An 18,834-nucleotide genomic window follows, 5' to 3' on the forward strand; every position below is an offset into this window, starting at 1 on the left:
TCTAATCTTTGCTTCTGGGGGTCCCTGGAACAAAATATTTGAGATGGGGGTCTGCGGCCAAATACATATAGTTTTGGGGGTCCTTGACATGAAAAAGTTTGAGAACCACTGCTCTACAGAGTACAGACCGTAAATTAAACCTATTTTTCAGCTATTTCAAATCCGGGCATTACATTGACAGAGCAGCAAGCAGAGAGCGGGTAACAGTAGCGGGGCCGGGCCGGCCGGTAGGTGGCGCTGCGCGCACGCATAACGCTCATTCAGCAGTCCCTTAACCTGCTGAATGTGTGCATGTTGTTGGCGCCATTTTGGAGCCGCACACACACACGAAGAGGAGGAGGAGGACCATACTAGTGAATACACACTATTCATTCCCGAACAGGTACGATCCTATTATAAACAACACATTCCGTAACGGGTTTTAAACGTAATGCTAAAATTGATGCTTATGCGGCTGATGGGGGATAAAACAACAGCAATCTAAAAGAGTGGGGTTGTTGTGAGTTTCTTTCTTTCCACCAGAGAAGAGAAGGAGAGAGAGACTAGAGGAGGTGAAGAGCAGCAGCCCGCCTCCCTCTCTCCTCTTGTGTTGTGGGTTGTTAGCCTGCTGCTTGTCACATTCACACTACTAGCCTGAGGCTAGGCTAACGTGCTATCCTCTGTGTTGTTGTGGGTTAGCCTGCTTGTCACATTCGCACAGGCTACTATAGCCTGAGGCTAGGCTAACATGCTAACACACACACTCCTAAGCGAGATACACGGGCGCTAAAGTGTACTTCATGTGTGTACAGTGTGTTAGCCAAAAGCCAAGCTAACATAACATAGCCCTGTTCTGAGTGTGTTCTATAGCTAGCTAGCTAGCCAGGCTAGCCCGTCCTGTCTTATCAACACAATGAGCCTCCCTCCTCCCCTGCAGTGGTTGCTGTTGCAAAGATTTAATTATTATCATTTTGTTGTTATTATTATTATTATGGCTGCTGCTGTGTGTTTGTCAAGCTGGCTGGTTCCAAACCAGACTAGGTTATATTGTGCTAGCGGGGGGCATGCTAACTACGTAGCTGAAAGACTCATTTATACCTCCGTAGTAGGACGGTATCGCTGCAGCCGGAAAAAAAGAACAGATCTACAAGCTATCAACGCGTCGCACTAGCTTATAGATCTGTTTTTTTTTCTCTTTGATTTTCTTAGCACCCCCTCTAGTCTGTGTCTGTCTGTGGCCTTGACTTGACATGCTTCTTGTGGTGGTAATAATAATAATAACAATGTGTGAATCCTTTCATGAACCTGTGTGTACATTGTTCTGATCGTGGCTTTTGGTTTATGTGACGTTTAGACCTACAGTAGGATTATGTATATTTTGGGACAACCGCCCCCCTTTCCTTTGTGGATTGCAGGATATGTCAAATTGAGGCTATTTGTTTATTTAACCTGATTTGTAGCTGTTTATTTATTACACCAGGTTAGAAGAATAATGCATATTTGTTGTGACAATAAATCACCATCTTGGCCTTGTGCATTTGCAGGAATTGCAGATTTATTATTGTTTGTTTGTTTACATTTAGTTATGCTTTCCAATCATTAGGAGTTAGGACTATATGCTAAAACCGCCTCAGGGTTAGCCTATACATTATATTGATTTTATACCATAGGCATAGAACTACATTTATTTTAAGGATTTTGGTGATACAGAGAACCTTTTTTTAAGAGCAATTTTTTGGGGTTAAATTCCATTTGTTCTTCTTGTTGGATTTACAGTATGTACTGGCTGGCTCATTGGTTGGTAATAGATGAGTCTAAATGACGAGTTTTGTCTTAAATTGTAGGGCCCGATTACCCACTTGAACCCCAACATATGCCTGTTCTGGGGAGAACATTTGTCCCCCAAACAATAGCACATCTACAAGCTCAAGCTTGTAGATCAAGTATTTTTGGCGAATAGATTTGCTGTTGAGTAGACGGAAAAAAGCAGTCAGAGTACAGTTGTAACTCAAAGTCTGTTGTTTCACTGAGACTAGAGGGTGTAAGTGGTTAATGCGAGAAATTACTCGCCCTGTTCAGCAGATCCACCCACTTACGTTGGCTAATTGTGACTGCTGCATTGCCCCGTGAATGAACTTGGATTAATTGAAAAGACTCTGTAAAAAAATCCCCTAGTGATAGCACATTGTTATCACAGCCCGTTCTCCCATCGATGTTCAGACATTTGACAGCCTACAGCACCACCACTGTAGTTAATGGAATTGAAATAGGCAGATTGCCCTCCTTGTTCAGGAGGGGGGTTTAAAAAGCTCTTGTTAACGCTGAAGCAAGTCCTTATAATCACACTTACAGAGCCTAACGCATCGACCGGTTAGGCTATTCAAATCCATAACAAGGGCTGAAAACCCTTTCTGTTGAGGGTGGCGAGAAACCTCAAATAAAATGGGACAGTTAGATGAATTTGTTTACAAGCAAAGCTGCTGCACGCTGTAGTAAATCAACCAAACCTTTAGCCCCATTGACTGGCTAGTGGCTACCAGTGCTTAACATTGCGTTCTGCTTGTTATGGTTTTAAGCAAACACACACTTGTGTTTCCTTTTGGGAAAACTTAGGTTAGGAGCCATGCGTCAAGTCTTTACGGATCAATGTTTTGGAGTGATGATGGTGGCTGCTAGTGCTCAGACATAATAGGGAGTTCTCAGAGATGATGATGATGAACACATGTATTTTAGGGAATATGACGTATTCAATATCAAGATAATATTGAACATATTTACAGTGATAATTGGCACATTTTGTGCTTGTTAAAAGCCACATTGTATTAAGACATGACATGTCATTTGGGTGCAAAATTGTTAATGTGTAAAACAAAACGTAAATGTCTCGTAAATTAAAAAACAATGCATATTTTAATATATAAGTAACCAAATTTAATTAGGAAACGTTTAGTAGCGCCAGCCCCGTGAAGTAGGTTAACCGAATATCCGTGCACAATGATCCCTCGAGTGACACCTAATCCACTTAATGACTTAAGCCCTGTTTTATACTTTCAAAATGTAATTTTTTTTTGAAAATAAATAGCCAATCTACACGCTCACTAGTCACTACGCGTCTCAAACGTGATGTGCTGTGAGCTTGTAGATCAGCTCTTCTAGCTATTATCGAACTTTGTATTTATTTATTGTGAAAGCAAGGGAGCCAGGTTGAAAGTCATCAACCCTGACACAGTTAGTCTTGCTGTGGAGAGGGAAACACTGCAGGAGATGAGCTAATTTGATAAACATTGTTATGACATTTTCAACCTGGCCCTATTAGGTAAACCGTGGGCTCATAGCTCATTTGCCTATGAATTGCATACCAAGGCCCTCATTGGAAACAAGTCCGCAAGGACTTTTATGAACGGACCTGTTAGAAAAAGTATTTTAAATGTAACTGTGCTGTTTTACGTTTTTGCCTAATAAAATATTCAATCAATCAAGTGCAATTTATCCGTTCTGAGAGTTAATTGGAACAAAATTAGGTCAATTTCACATGTGTGTGTGTTTTCCCTCTCTATGTTTACGTGCCAGTGCTTGAATGACCTAAATCAGCAGTTGGTCTCATCTGTGGGTTGACTTCCATATGGCTTCCCCTGGCTGGCAGACAGGGCTCTGCCTCTCCCTCTCTCACTTTCACTCTTTTCCTGCCCATTTAATTTAATCCGCGAGTCCCCACACTTCCTCCATTGTTTCTGGCCAGCCTCCGCTGGATCACATCTGGGTGTGTGTGTCTGGGTGTGTGTGTGTGTGTGTGTGTGTGTGTGTGTGTGTCTCAGAGGTTTGGACAAGGCTTGGACTAATTAAGTGGTCTGTTTTTGTTGTGTGTGTGTGTGTGGTGGCAATGTGTATTCATTCATTGTGTGTGCGCTTACTTTGTTATATTTTGTACTTTGTGTACGTGTGTTGTTTTTGTAAAGCAATGTGTGTTAACAGCAATTTCCTCGTCTGACCTTTTGTGTGCGAGAGATAGAGAATGTTTCATTCTATGTTGTGTGTGCCTGTGACTGCCTTTGTGTTTTGAAATGTGTCCCCTAACTGCTCACTTTGTGTGTGCGCAGCACTGCGCGCACACTTAAGTATTTCTATTTCTGTGTGTGCTTTTGTATGCGAGTTGAGTGTGTGTGCTGGTAAACAACAACATGTGCCATTTCATCCTGACATCCAGCTGGTACTACCCAGTGTGTTTGATGGTCAGATCTCCCCTCCCAATTATCCCCCCACTGTGGTGGTGGTAACCATGGATACACTGGTCAAAGGTTAGATTAGGCCATGAGAGAAGCTCTGCTCATCAGTGTTGCCATGTCTGCTTATTATCTTATTATAAGTGACTTTGGGCTTGTCTTTCTGTAAAGTCGCTTGTAAATATTGCGTTATTTTTGGGATTGTTTTTAAGGTGTAGTTGCTTATTTGGGCTTGCTTCCAAATAGTGTTTGAATCAATGGCTCTCATCAATCGCTCAACATACTCATGTCAAAGGACCCCAAATTAATGTGTTTGTCAGCAGGACCACAACATATTTGTGCCAGGGACCCCCATACAAGATTTGTGTTTAAAAATATTCCACATTTGTATCTTTTTCTTTTCAAAATGTGTTTTGAAAATTGCAGATCTACAAGCTCACAACACGTCGCATCGCGGCGCGTTGTGAGCTTGTAGATCGGCTATTTTCAACTAGCCAATGTATATATGTGTAGGTTTAAAGTGCTCATGTGACCTTCTTTTGGGCTTGTTTTCATAGACCTGGTTGCTTATTTCTCTCTCAAAATCTGGCAACACTGCTGCTCATGTCTCACCACCACGTTCTGCCAGTGCCAGCTGCAGGGCAAAGCTGCTAAAATCATCTTAAAATGCCCTTGAAATGTGTTGGAAGGGGGCAAAAAAAAATCCTCCAATGTTACCAGCTGGGGAAGAAAAAAAAAGTATAATTGACTATTTCAGGTTAATATCTTGTCATTAAAAAGTACACTTCAGGGGCAGCTCCTGGGGGAAAACAATGCTAATTTAATAATTTAATTTAGCGAATGTGAAGTCGTAACACTAATTCTTCTGATAAGTGCTCACCAAATGTGATTCAATAATTACCTTTTTGGATAGAGAGAGGTACGATTTAGAGTGTTTCCTATACCGAGTCCAGAGGGATGATGGGAAATGCTTGGGGATATTTTTGAAAGTGATTACACCCCCACAATCAGTTGAAGATAGATCCACGTACACACAATTTGACTCTAATTGCTGGCTAATGCTTGATTGGCGCCATTATTTCCCCGCCCTCTCTCATTGGCAGTTATTTTACTTAAGTAAAAGTTGCGATACCGCAATATAAAAATACTCTGTTACAACTAAAAGGCCTGTTTTCAAAATGTTACTTGAGTAAAAGTACAAAAGTATTGGCATCAAAATATAAAGTACCAAAAGTAAGAGTACTAAAATGTTTGAAAATAGCAGATCTACAAGTTCACAAGATGCGACGCGTTGTGAGCTTGTAGATCTGTATTTTTCAAATAGCCTAGGTATAAGATAGGGCTAAAGCGGTTAATGTATGTTTTATAATATAATAATTTATACCTGCAAAGTAACTAAAGTTTTCAAATAATTGGTAGTGGAGTAAAAGTACAATATTTGCCTCTGAGATGTAGTGGAGTAAAAGTATTGAAAATTGGAAATTCTCCAGGAAAGTAAAAAATACCTCACAATTGTACTTAAGTACAGTACTTGAGTAAATGTACTTCGTTACTTTACACCACTGCTCATTGGAAGTAAAATATCCCTTACGTAGGAGCCACGCAGACAGATTCCACCTCCCAATTATCCCGTCATGATTAGTCAATGGGAGTTATCTGAGCATCATGTGACCCGACGAGACTTGTCTTTGGCACCAGCAGCTGCAGGGTGGAGTGGAGAGAGAGGTCAGAAGAACAGACACATTTGGCAGCCTGCCATAGTCCACCGTGGCCATTTAGCGAGTGTATTATGCGTGTGTGTGTGCCTGTGTGGATGTCTATCAGTGTCCATCATGATGAGAACGTCTGTGCACTTGTAGAAAACCCCGTTTCGTGGAGTGATTAAACATATTGCGGTCTGGCTGTTGTTAAACCATAAAAAAGCCCCTGCAAACAAGCAGCCAGCAGCCAGGCAGCTCCTGGCAGATTACAGACCCAGTGACCCAGACTGGATGCTGCTAACAATCAATTCTCCTACAGCGCTGCCGGTTAGACCTTCGCTCTGGAGCAAAATCAAACAGGGCATTAGTCACCGATGTCATTCATTAAAGGTTGTTTTTTTTTGCTTACGGTGTGCCTCGCAGTTCCCGTTATAGTGATATAGGAGTGAATGGTAATGAGGGTAATAATAAAACATCATTTGTTTGAATGCACAGAATGCCGTCCCAAAGGGGATTTTAGAAGGAGCATGAGGATTGAGGAAAGATGCAAAATGTAAAGCAGAGAAATGCAACAGAGAAACAATATTTGGAATTTACTGTTGCAACAGATTGCAATAAGGCTGGCGGGTACATTGTGTAAACTATGTTAATCATTATTTTGGTCATTATTCAAATTACTCTTGAATGCTAAAAATGCCATTCGAATGTAGTTAAAAATAAAATGTATATATACGTATATGTGTATATATATATATAAAAAATATATATATTTAAAATAATTAATTGATTTTTGTTTCCTGACCTACCAATGCGAAAACAAATGCTTTCATCACGTCACACATAATCAACAATAAAGTTTGAGTGCATGCACTGCACATAGCAAGTTATGAACATTGTCGCTGCCAGTTACGCTCGGCCACACGCCTGTGTGTGTCTGGTCACGCTGAGACACACCACCACATTGGTTCAGCGCAGAGGCAGGCAACCTATGTTGAATGCACTTATTGTAAGTTGCTTTGGATAAAAGCGTCTGCTAAATGACCGTAAAGTAATGTAATGTAGCTCCGCCTCAGCCGATCTGCAAGCCCACAACGCGTCGCTGATGTGACGCGTTGTGGGCTTGTAGGTCAGGTGTGTTCCCTGCGCGACACTGTTGTACACCGAAGAAAAAAAAACTGGCACTACTAGTGCCAGTTTTTTCCTGCCTAGGCAGTTCCTGACTAGGCAGTTCCTGCCTAGTCACTAGGCAGGAATGCACAGACATAAAGCAGAGATTTCAAATCACTGCAATGGGTCACAGACGAGAGAGCCGCAAGTGATACACACAGCATTTAACATGACAACAACGTCGCTACAACGTGGACTTGTGGCTATCAGCGCTTGGGACGGTGGATGGAGAGCCTGTTCTCGTTAGGGAACGTATAGGCTGCAGTCTGAACGGATGGATCCTGCTATGACACTAAAGTAGCTCTGGAGCCAGTTGCACCACCTCACACTAAGTTCAAACTTAGCCTAGTTATAGCTTAAATGGCTTTTAAAAAGCCATTTAAGCTATATCTATGCTAAGTTTGAACTTAGTGTGAGGTGGTGCAACTGGCTCCAGTGGGTCCATAGCGTTAGAAGGAGTTCTCCTTAACGCTATGTGACTTTTCTGGCATTTCCCACATTACCAGCGGTAGCGCAGCTTCTCGACTGTAGTAGAAATAAAAAATACACTTTCGCAACTCAACAAAACAAAGACTATTTTATGTTGAAAGCCTACTGTCCTTAGTGGGAACAGTCTGAGCGCCCCACCTCCCGCTTAAAATACACTTTTTGACCAGAAAAGAAAATATTCCACTGGATGCAAAAACATTTTCGTAACTATTGCGCCCGAGGGGTTTAATGATCCTGAAGGGGGTTATTTCTCAACAATGACCGGCGTGCCGTAAATTATCCTGCTTATTACACGGCTAATTAATTAATACATTGACCCAAAAGTAACAACAAAATGAAATATTTCCTTGCTTTACGGTATTGAAAGTATTCCATAAGTGTTGTGCTGGGCGGACACGGTCGCCTTGGAAAACAAGGAAGTGTTGATTAAATAGAATACATTTTCGGTTACTGCATTGTCTATTTCTCGCTTCAAACGTGTTCAAAAACCTTAAGAGCAATGTTTAGCTGTAAATTACATTGTGTGTTTGATTACATGGCTTTCATGTTGGATACGGCACAAAACCAAGCAGCACAGCAGGTGCTCTGAGTCTTTGATTAGACAGTCTGTTATTGAGCTCAGCGGTCATTATCTGGAAATAACACACCGCTGAGTTCATTGATTGACCAATCAGAATCAAGCATGCAACCAAGCCGTGTAATAAGATGTATAACATTTTGGGGTCGATGCACTGGGTGGTTTAACCCAGTGGTTCTCAAAGTGTGGTCAGGGGAGGAGTTCCAGGGGGTCCCCAGCAAAATGTGTTAATATAGTGTCACAATCATTTTAACCACTTTATCCATTTGGCTATTCAAAAATAGATCTACAAGCTTGTAGATGTTTTTCGAATCATTTTGATAATTTTTTAACAAATCTTCTCTGGCACAAAATCTTTTCAGATGGGGGTCCGTGGCCAACTACATATCAATTTGGGGGTCCGCGGCAGTGAAAAGTTAGTACGAATTCTAGTACTGCATTATAATGGTAGCCTGGTAAACCATCCCGGTCTCGTGAATTCTGCAGACCGGTCTGGCTCCAAGCGCTAGGTGGGCGCTTTGCAGAAACCGAAACGTGGGGAGAGCCAAATCAGTGTCTGCGCTCAGGGCCCTCTGATTGACAGACACCGATTGGCTCTTCCACTTGTTTGGTTTCTGAAAAACGGCCACCTAGCACTTGGGGCCAGACCGGTCTGGAGAAGAAGACGCATGATAATGTGAATTCACGCGACCAGGATGGTTTACCAGGCTATTATAATGGTTGTATTCGATGAAGTGAGAGCACTGATGACTGTGAGTTAACATGTTCTTATTACTGGGGAGCGAACTGGAGCTAAAAATGCCATTATGGGAGGACATTGATAGTGCCGTTACTATAACTATCAGCAGGGTAGTAAACAATCAGCAACTTTATTAGGAGAAAAACAATGAAGATGATGACTTAATGGGTAAGGATGGGAGATTTGATATTTTGTTCCGATATAAAAACACTCCAGATAAATGTGTCCTGGTGAATTTCCATTACTGGGATAATCACGATGACATCCTCACGTGACCATGAATATCCTCACTGATCGGTAGCCTATTAAAAGACTTTAACTCACTCTGTGTCTCAGAGGAGGGCTGTGGACAGTTCAGAATCCCGCCTACCAGTGACATCATCGATGGGGAATCCAAGCTAATCGAAACGGCAGGCTTTCTATTCCTAGAAAGTTAGCATGCTATAATGGAAGCCATTGTTCTCGCGTTAATAAAAATAAACCTGCCTAATGAATCACTGGTAGGCGGGTTTCTGAAGTGTCCACAGCCCTCCCATGAGACACAGGCCGAGTAGATTTTTTTTTTTTAACCATTCTATCATTTGCATTAGTGAGGAGTGAGGACCAGTTCTATGAAGATAGGTGTAAAATGGGTGAAGTCGTCCTTTTTTATCCTAAAGTGTGAAGTCGTCCTTTTTAACCCATTGAGACCTGAAGCCGATTCTACATGTCTCCTAAATCTCAACAGTATTCTGAATAACGTATATTTCTATATCAGTGGTGCTCAATCTTTTTCATGTCAAGGACCCTCAAAATGATATGTATTTGGCCGCGGACCCCCATCAAAATATTTAGTTCCAGGGACCCCCCAGAAGCAAAGATTTCAGTTAACAATGTTCACTTTAAAAATATACATATTCAGAAGATTTGCACACATTTTCACGAATTTTCAAAAATAGCAGATCTACAAGCTCGTAGCGCGGCACTCGGTGCCGCGCTATGAGCTTGTATATCTGCTATTTTTGAATAGCCCAAAGTGTAAAATAATGCTTTTTAGCTCAAATCTAAAAATGACACAGTTCCAGGTCTTAATGGGTTAAAGTGTGATGTCGTCCTTTTTCATCCTAAAGTGTGAATGAGAGAGAGAGAGGGAGTCATGGTGACATCTGTACACTTCAGTCTGTCTATATATTGAGAAGGACCAGATTTGGCATTTCTCACTGTCTAGAGCACATTGCCATATTCACATTTCCATCAATCAAAGGTGAGGGGTCAGGCTTGTTTTCACAGCCAGCGGCTGATTGTCCCTGACAGACAGACTGGGATGTTCTGTTATAAACTGTCATGCTGCATTTTTCATTATCTCCAATAGGCCTATATTTCTTTTTCATTTTTACCACACAAAAGGCTGTGCAATAACTTCCTCTACAACTGATGAACACCTGTCTTAGAGAGAGAGAGAGAGATGCAAATCGACTGTTTGTATCTGGTTAAAACCAACATATTCTGACAGAGGCGATGTCACAGAGCTAACAAGCGAATGAAAATAAGTATATATCATCTAGATATGCCTAGGTTGCCTACTATAGGCTATCCGGTAATTTCCACAACACGCATACATGCACCAACCGTTTGTGTATCCTCTCTGAACTGGATGGTGAATAAGTAGCCACATGAGTCATGAGCCAGACAATTTATTAAATAAATCGGCGAACGACCGTCCCCAAACCTTTTGATTAATCGCCGAACATCGGTGTATCGAACAAACCTTTGAATCTTCGGACGTTAGGGCCAGGCCGCGCGTTGTCGGCACAATGTGAGTTTTTCCTGACAGGATAAACCAGTGATCATCATATTCCTGTTCAAAGGATGTTCAAACATCCTTTGTACAATAGAATTTTTATATAGAAACAAAAAAGGCGAGATCGGAGAATCTTAAAGGCCAATGTCACAGCAGGCCACGTCTAAGGTGCAAGGTTCCCTTTCATAAAGCTGCAACAGCAGACCAGCTGTGGGCAAAATACACTGAAATTTAAAAACCACGTGTGTGGAATATGAACACACACACACACACACACACAATGTGGTAGGAGCAGAAATGACAACCGATAAGCTCTGGTTATTCAATATGGGACATGTAGGCATCAGAGACTTGAGTGTGTGTGTGCGCAACATTATTCTTCCAGTGTCACATGCACACTGCATAAAGGATAATACAATATAATAACGAAGAAAATTTGGCATAACACTGGGTAAACTCAACTGTGTGTACGCATTTATAAAGAGCAGATATACAGACAGATATATAATTTAAGTGATAACTTGAAAAAGAGAAAGGCGAGCAGCACTCGTCAATTAAATAGCGCACGTGTATCGGGTGCAACGGTTCTGGCAGAAACGGTATCTTTGAAAAGATCACCACCAGCACTCACTACTTGGTCCTTTTTTTAGGATCTCTTATTTATTGTGTGGCCCCAGGCCCCCAGCAGTAGATCACTCACGGATGTTTTAGCCAGCGGCCGAAAGGTCCCAAAGGTTTGTTCCTCACGCTGAGGAAGAAGGTCTTTGGCCGAAACCTCCGTGAGTGATCGGCTGTTTGGGGCTACACAATAAATAAGAGATCCTAACTAGAAAATGTGCTCCTCGGAGCACAAGTCTCCGCCAGTACTGTTCCTGATTAATCCTGTCTTACCTATTCAAATACTTGTCTGTCTTCTTCATCTTCATTGTCTTGAACAGTTTCAGCAGTTGATTGGTGTGTTTGATCAGCTTTGGCCTTCTGCGCCTTTGTTTGACCAATGTTAGGTGTTCTCAGAGGGACACAACGTTTTTTGAAGTGACACACCTATTTATAGAATTGTATTTCGTCATGCATTCCTCTAGCCAATCAAAGGCATTGGTGTCAACATATTAATACGTATTAAGATTTCGGTCTTGTTGTGGGATCAATTCAACTCTAGTCCTCTTCTGTGTTACTGTTGTAGATGAGTATGCTTTCTTAGCTTTGGCCTTCTGCGCCTTTGCTTGACCAATGTCAGGTGTTCTCAAAGGGACACACACACGCACGGACGGGTGATTTGGACTAGAAGATACTGTTCCAATCAAGATTGATTGATCCTGTCTTACCTCGCTTCAAAAACGTAAACGGCTTTTTGAAGTGACACACCTTTTTATTATAGGATTGTATTTCGTCATGCGTCCCTCTAGCCAATCAGAGACATTGATGTCAACATATTGACACGTATTAAGAGTTCGGCTTTGTTGTGGGATCATTTCAACTCTAGTCCTCTTCTACGTTACAAATGTAGATGAGTATGCTTTCTTAGCTTTGGCCTTCTGCGCCTTTGCTTGACCAATGTTAGGTGTTCTCAGAGGGAAACACACACGCACAGACGGGTGACTTGGACTTACTGAAGGTACTGTTCCAATCAAGTCTGATTGATCCTGTTTTACCTCACTTCAAAAAGTAGAGGCTTTTTGAAGTGACACACCTATTTATAGAATTTTATTTCGTCACGCGTCCCTCTAGCCAATCAGAGGCATTGGTGTCAACAAATTGACACGTGTCACGTGGAGCTTGCCCAATGTTAGCTTGGCTAACAATGTTTGCTCACACAAAGCGAAAACATATTCTCCACCTTCGGCGGAGACAATAAGAGATCCTAAAAGGCTGGTGATCTTTTCAAAGATAATTGAAGTGAACAATGCTATATAATGGCTGAATACTATTGGATTATTATTACTATTGGATTGCCTTTCGATGATGTCACTGGTAGGCGGGTTTCTGAAATGTCCACAGCCCTCCTCCGAGACACAGACTGAGTAAACAAAAATGACACTCAGCAAAGGTCGTCGGGACTCGAACCTGTGACACGCTGCGGCTGTCTGGCTGGATTAATTTACCAGCCTAGGTGCCCCAGACGGCTACGCCAGCCGCCCGGGCCATGGCGGGGATATTTGATGATCCGGTCTGGGCCCCGAGAGTTCAAAACCCTTTAATCCCTCTCTGAGTGGAACAGATTTGAATTTATTTTTGGGCATTAAAAACATCGCCATTGTTGGGGTGGGAAAACCTTGTATGTCCAACAATTGAAAAAAGGAACTTGTGTACCAATGGATCCAATAGTAGTTATTACTTAGTCACAAGCTCTTGCTAATACTTTTAAAAGGTTAATTACTTTACAAAACCCACAGACACCCTTAACCACTTTCATAATAATTCAAAAGTAGCAAACAGAGCCGATTTTCAAGCTTGTAGATCGGCTATTTTTGCTACTTTAGTGTGACACTATTCAAGTATGGCATTTATTTACCAAAAACAAATACATAAAATATAAAGATACAAGGTTTCTGCCTGTCATTGACAATTTCTTACTGACATGTTTGTTGAAATAATGTTTTTTTTTTAAAGTTCTTTTTTTGGCTATGAACTACAGAAAGTCCAAATCTCATCCACTCATAGGGATAAGGATTAAATGTCTTGAACTCTTGCCCCCTTGGCCATTTCACCCTGCTCCTCTCTGGGTACACATGACCAACTCAGTGGCCTTGTGGTTAAAGTGTCTGCCCTGAGATTGGGAGGTCGGGGTTCGATCCCTGGCCGGGTCATACCAATGTGACCCAATTGCCTTCCTGCTTGGCACTCAGCATCAAAGGTTGGATTGAGTATGTCCCTGCGACATACTAGCGTCATGTCCAGGCGGGGGGGTGTACTTGTACATCATCAAGCTGCCTCACGCTACAGAAACAGGACCCCTATAGGTCCCCTATAGGGCCATGTGGCTGTGCAACAGCCTGGAAACCAGAGAAATCTTAGCCTGGTAAACCCTCCCTCCGGAAATCTCATTTCCATTTGATTCCAGGAGTGAGTCTGGCCTGATAGCCCATTGTGGGGGTTTCTAGTGGAATTACCAACTAACCGAGCCTATCAGCGTCGTCTCTCATCGTTCTGTGTTTGACAGCGACAGTTGGCCAATCAGGTGGCGAGTCCGAGTGCGCCCGAATGGGACCGAGTGCAGCCGACAAAAATGGAACGATCCGCCATTGTTCCTGTGGCCAGTTACACTTTTTACTTTCCGTTTTAAAACGCTCTCTAACTTCTTTTTTGAGGCACGGAATTTAGTTTTAAGATATCGTTTGGATAGAATTTAGTTGTTTAACTTCATATATGTGGTCAATTAATCATGACAAAGCCTATTTAAAAATAAAAATTTAGAGAACCAGCAGGGGCGGGCAGTGACACGCATGTATCCGAATAAGGCAACCTATTTTGGGCATGGCCGTCTCAAAAGTCCCGTTGCGTCAGATTAGTCTGGTGAACTGCTGATTGGCTGAAGGGGAAAAACGATCATTGGCTGAAGGGGTTGTCAGTCAACGGTATTACTCCCGCCCAACTCCAGCCCACAGCCAATATTGCAGAATGGGCGATCAGGCCAGACTCACTCCTGGAATCAAATGGAAATGAGATTTCCGGAGGGAGGGTTTACCAGGCTAGAGAAATCTGCCATTGCAAAAAAAAATTGCCCTTGGCAGTTTTGGTCTGGCACCGCTCAGTTGCGATTGGATTTCACTCTCTCTGAAGTAGAGAGGGACCAATCAGGGCCCAGTATGCAAATATGGGGACGGGTTCATCACCAGAGGCATTTTTTCTAATCCGCCCCTTGGAAATGTAGGTTCCACACAGATATTCCAGACTAATATCTTCGCAGTGATATTAGTCTGGCCATGCCAGGCCAGCTCGGCAAGGCTTACTTACCTCTGGGTGTAGAGGTCCTACAGGGTTAGCAGCTTAGTGCTGGTGATGTGCTGTGCTGTTTGTTCTTTTGTGTGTGTGTGAGGGAGGAAATACACTGAATGCATGCTTGTCTGCGTACACACACACACACACACACACACACACACACACACACACTCTCTCACTGTGAATCATAGCAAATGCAGCAGAGCCTCATCACACATTCACCATTATACCTTTGCTGGGAAACGCATGGCTGAATATATATTTCAGAGCCTCTCCCGTCTCCAGACTCATTTTAAAAGTCTTAAAAAGCTTTACCATAGGCCTCAGATCATCCTCTGTTTTTCCCCCTCCTCCTCCTCCTTATTTCCTGAATATAATTCAGTCAGAGTGGTTTTGTTCTCACTCTGTTTCTCCTCCCATCTTTCTCATCACTGATGTCACCCTCTCTCCCTCTCTCCCTCTCTCTCTGTCTCTGTCTCTGTCTCTCTCTGTCTCTCTCTGTCTCTCTCTGTCTTAACCCATTAAAACCGGGAACGCGTCTGTTGTAACCACTTAAACCATTATTTTATTCTTTGGCTATTCAAAAAATAGCAGATCTACTGAGCTTGTAGATCTGCATATTTGTTTTAAATCGTGAAAATTGGTGCAAATCTTTGAAGATATTTTTTTTAAGGCGAACATTTGTAACTTCAATCTTTGCTTCTGGAGATTCTAAATCCCCTATTTCTTTTTTGTTTAAAAATGTCGCTATATATCAGTGGTGCTCAAACATTTTCATGTCAAGAACCCCCAAAATGATATGTATTTGGCTTTGGACCCCCCCAGAATTCTTATTCCCAGTGACACCTTTTAAATGCTTTTAAATGCTTTTAAATGCTTTTTTATGCTTATTTCATAATATATCTTTTAGATTTGTCTTCTCTCAGTTTTAACCTGTCCCCCCCCCCCCTTTTTGTGATGTGTTTTTAACTAACCTTGCCTGTATGAGCTATGGGATATCTGAATTTCCCCTCGGGGATCAATACAGTATCTATCTAACTATCTATCTAGAAGCAAAGAAAAAATATATATATTAAAAGATTTGCATACATTTTCCAAGATTTTGGAAAAATAGCAGATCTACAAGCTCATAGCGCGGAGCTTGTAGATCTGCTATTTTTGAATAGCCTAAGAAATCTTAAAATGACACGGATGCGTTCCCGTTCTTAATGGGTTAAATCTCCAATGGGTTTTCCTCTCTTTGCCTCCAGCAGTGAATAATAGCTCAGTCTAGGACCTGATTACTGATGTGTCTGTCTCTGTGTGTCTCTCTCTCTCTCTCTCTCTCTCTCTCTCAGGCAGTGCAGAGCTGAGAGGATGGCTCACTCTAAAGCTCGAGCCGCGGATGGGAAGGTCACCTACCCCCCGGGGGTCAAAGAGATCTCGGACAAGATCTCCAAAGAGGAGATGGTCCGCAGGCTCAAGGTCAGTAGTACTTAAGGAGTAAATGTACTTAGAACTGTATGTGTATATGGGTACTCAGAAAACACAAAGACACCATAAGGCAAAGACAACAGTTCAGATTTCAAAGTAGTAATAATAATAATAACTTTATTTGTATAGCACCTTTCATACATGAAATGTAGCCCAAAGTGCTTCACATTAAGATAATAAATAGTAGGATGCCAGAAAAAAACTAAATGGGCAAACAGAAACATGACTTAACAGTATTGTTAAAGCTAGAAGAGCAAGACGAAGTAGGGCAAAAATAATCAAATAATATAATAATAATAATAATTTAAAACATAGGATGTGAACATAAGATTAATGTAATTAACTGCCTTGTTGAAAAAATAGGACTAAAGGTCATAACACACGTGCGATTATGCGAATATACGCAAAATTCTGACTAATTAAGACGCTTTTTCACTCCGTGGAAGCTTGCATTGACTTTATAAGGTTTTTAAAAAAAAGGTATTATTCGCATGAAAAAATCGCCCCCGGTGTGTAAGGAGCTTTAGGCGTATTCTTAAAAACACTAAGAGTGCTCTGCATTTTAAGGGATAATCCGTTCCATAGTTATGGGCAGTTGAATGTGGCTTGTTTTCGCCGAACCTCCCCGCTGTGCCCTTCCTGTTTGTTTCCACAGTAACGGTCACAACTCAGAAGGTGCACATTCACATGGTGGACCTGATGAGCTCCATCATCTGTGAGGGCCATAGAACCATTTTAAGTTACAGTGTTAGTGTATATCACAACTTGGGGCCATAAAACCATTTTAAGTTCCAGTGGTAGTGGATATCACAACTCTGGGCCATAGACCCAGAAGAAGGCGGCCTCACCGGTGTTTTTAGGAAGTTCTTTGGGAACATCTAGTAGTAGTATAGGACCTGGCTAAGATATGTATGCACTTAATTTAGGAGAGAATATCTCAACTGTTCTTGGCTAATATGACCCCAGGGAACAACTTAGGAACTTTGACTAATTCTCTATCCGGGACGAAATACCCGAAATTGACCACACCCTTTTTAAAATGACCATAACCGGTGCACTACTTCCAACATGGTTCCAACATCTGCTAAACCGTTGGAGCTACAGATTTACTGAGGTGCTCAAAATGTTCAGAATACTTATGTTTAGGGAAACACAGAAAAGTGTAATATTTCTAATTTGAAATGTTATGACAGAACAGCTAAAAAACGGTTTTGGCCACAACTTTTGAACCAGATGAGCTATAAATGCAAACTTGGTGTCTAAATCATGTTTTTTGACAATTAGAAACATGTTGGAATGCGTATCTTTATGACTGGATGTGGCTGGACCTCTACTTTACATATTTCAAAGGAATATTAGTTTGGAAAATTAGTTTTACTTACCTTAATCTTTGTCATTTTTGGCAAACTTGGTGTCTACTTTATGCTTTTTGAGCATTAGAAACACATTGGAATGCTCATATTTATGATTGAATCCTTCTAGATCACTCTGACTTGCTTATTACAAATATGGCCACTATACCAAACATGTTATGTAACGTTTCATCCAGATTGAGTGTATACAGTAGTTGTAGGAATGAGATCAAATTAAGATCAAACTCAGCTCAGCATACATTGAACACTATCATAATAGTCAAAGGTGTATGGAATTTGAACAATATGTTTAAATTAGAATCAGAAAGGTTAATTGCTAAACAACAAATGGTTGCTAGGAATTTGTCTACTACAACAACAGAACAGCTCTGCAATAACTGATACATACAGTACTACACACACACACACACACACACACACACACACACACACACACACACACACAATGATGACTGTTTTTTAATGTCCTAATCATACATCTATATATCGAAATGCAACAGACTCCAGCTTTGCAGCATTTGCTGTGTCCACCAAATGACACAGAGGAGGACGATAGCGCACGCTTTACTGGCATCTGCAAGATGGGTCCAGTAAGGTTCCCAGGTTCTGACACTTGGGTGGGAGGAAGGTTCTCAAGGGACCTGGTACCATCTGACCAACATCAGCCTTCCCTGACTATGGGAAAAGGAGTGCAGGTATCTCAAAGAAACCCTGGTCACCCTCACCTTGGAGCCTGAAAAGATCAACTCCAATGTCCATGTCCAAAGATTGGAGTGTATGGTCATCATCATATACAGCAAGAGCTGTGGCCAAAGCAGAGTTGATGAATCCTGACAGTGGCTTTTCTCAGTCCCTCACGAACATTCCTCTCACCCAAGCTGCACTGATTCAGCATGTAAAACCTGCTTCAGACCAGCTTCTATTGGATCAGACAACCTCCGTCCAACAAAATATCCCAGATTTCAATAGGTTGGGCTGGTACTGGGACTCCATTACTAAGACTTGTGAACCTTACTGGATCTTGCAGGTGCCAGTAAAGCTATTGCTGTTGTAACACCAAGACCATAATGTGATATAAACATATTATAAACAATTCTATGCACCTTTGACTAGTATATCATACTAGTCAATGGTGTATAGAATAGTAATACTATATAGTATTACATTTTATGCTGAGCATTGTTGCACATACTGTACTAGCTGTATCATTAGGAATGAGTTCTACTCATTCTATTGAGTTAAATCATTATATTGTTTCAATAAAATTACATTGTAGGATTGGTTGTTTCATAACATAGTGGCATATATATGACATATTTGTGATAATCAAATTAGTGTCCTCTAGATAGATTACATCATAAAGATAAGCATTCAAACATGTTTCTAATAGTCAAAAAA

The 18,834-nt window shown here is 41.5% G+C and overlaps 1 protein-coding gene across 1 annotated transcript in view; it reads left to right on the forward strand.

Moving 5' to 3' along the window:
* The first annotated feature begins 304 nt into the window (after nt 1-304).
* The window catches only part of pds5b (PDS5 cohesin associated factor B), a 69,986-nt gene continuing 51,456 nt past the window's right edge, over nt 305-18,834 (forward strand). Inside the window, exons 1-2 of the mRNA XM_080434999.1 lie at nt 305-382; nt 15,928-16,054. Of these exons, the coding sequence (XP_080291125.1) occupies nt 15,947-16,054 (108 nt within the window). The 5' untranslated portion in view covers nt 305-382; nt 15,928-15,946. The remainder of the gene's footprint in view (nt 383-15,927; nt 16,055-18,834) is intronic.

Source organism: Gymnoscopelus braueri (assembly GCF_963280865.1).
Source record: "Gymnoscopelus braueri genome assembly, chromosome: 8".
Classification (NCBI taxonomy): Eukaryota; Metazoa; Chordata; class Actinopteri; order Myctophiformes; family Myctophidae; genus Gymnoscopelus; species Gymnoscopelus braueri.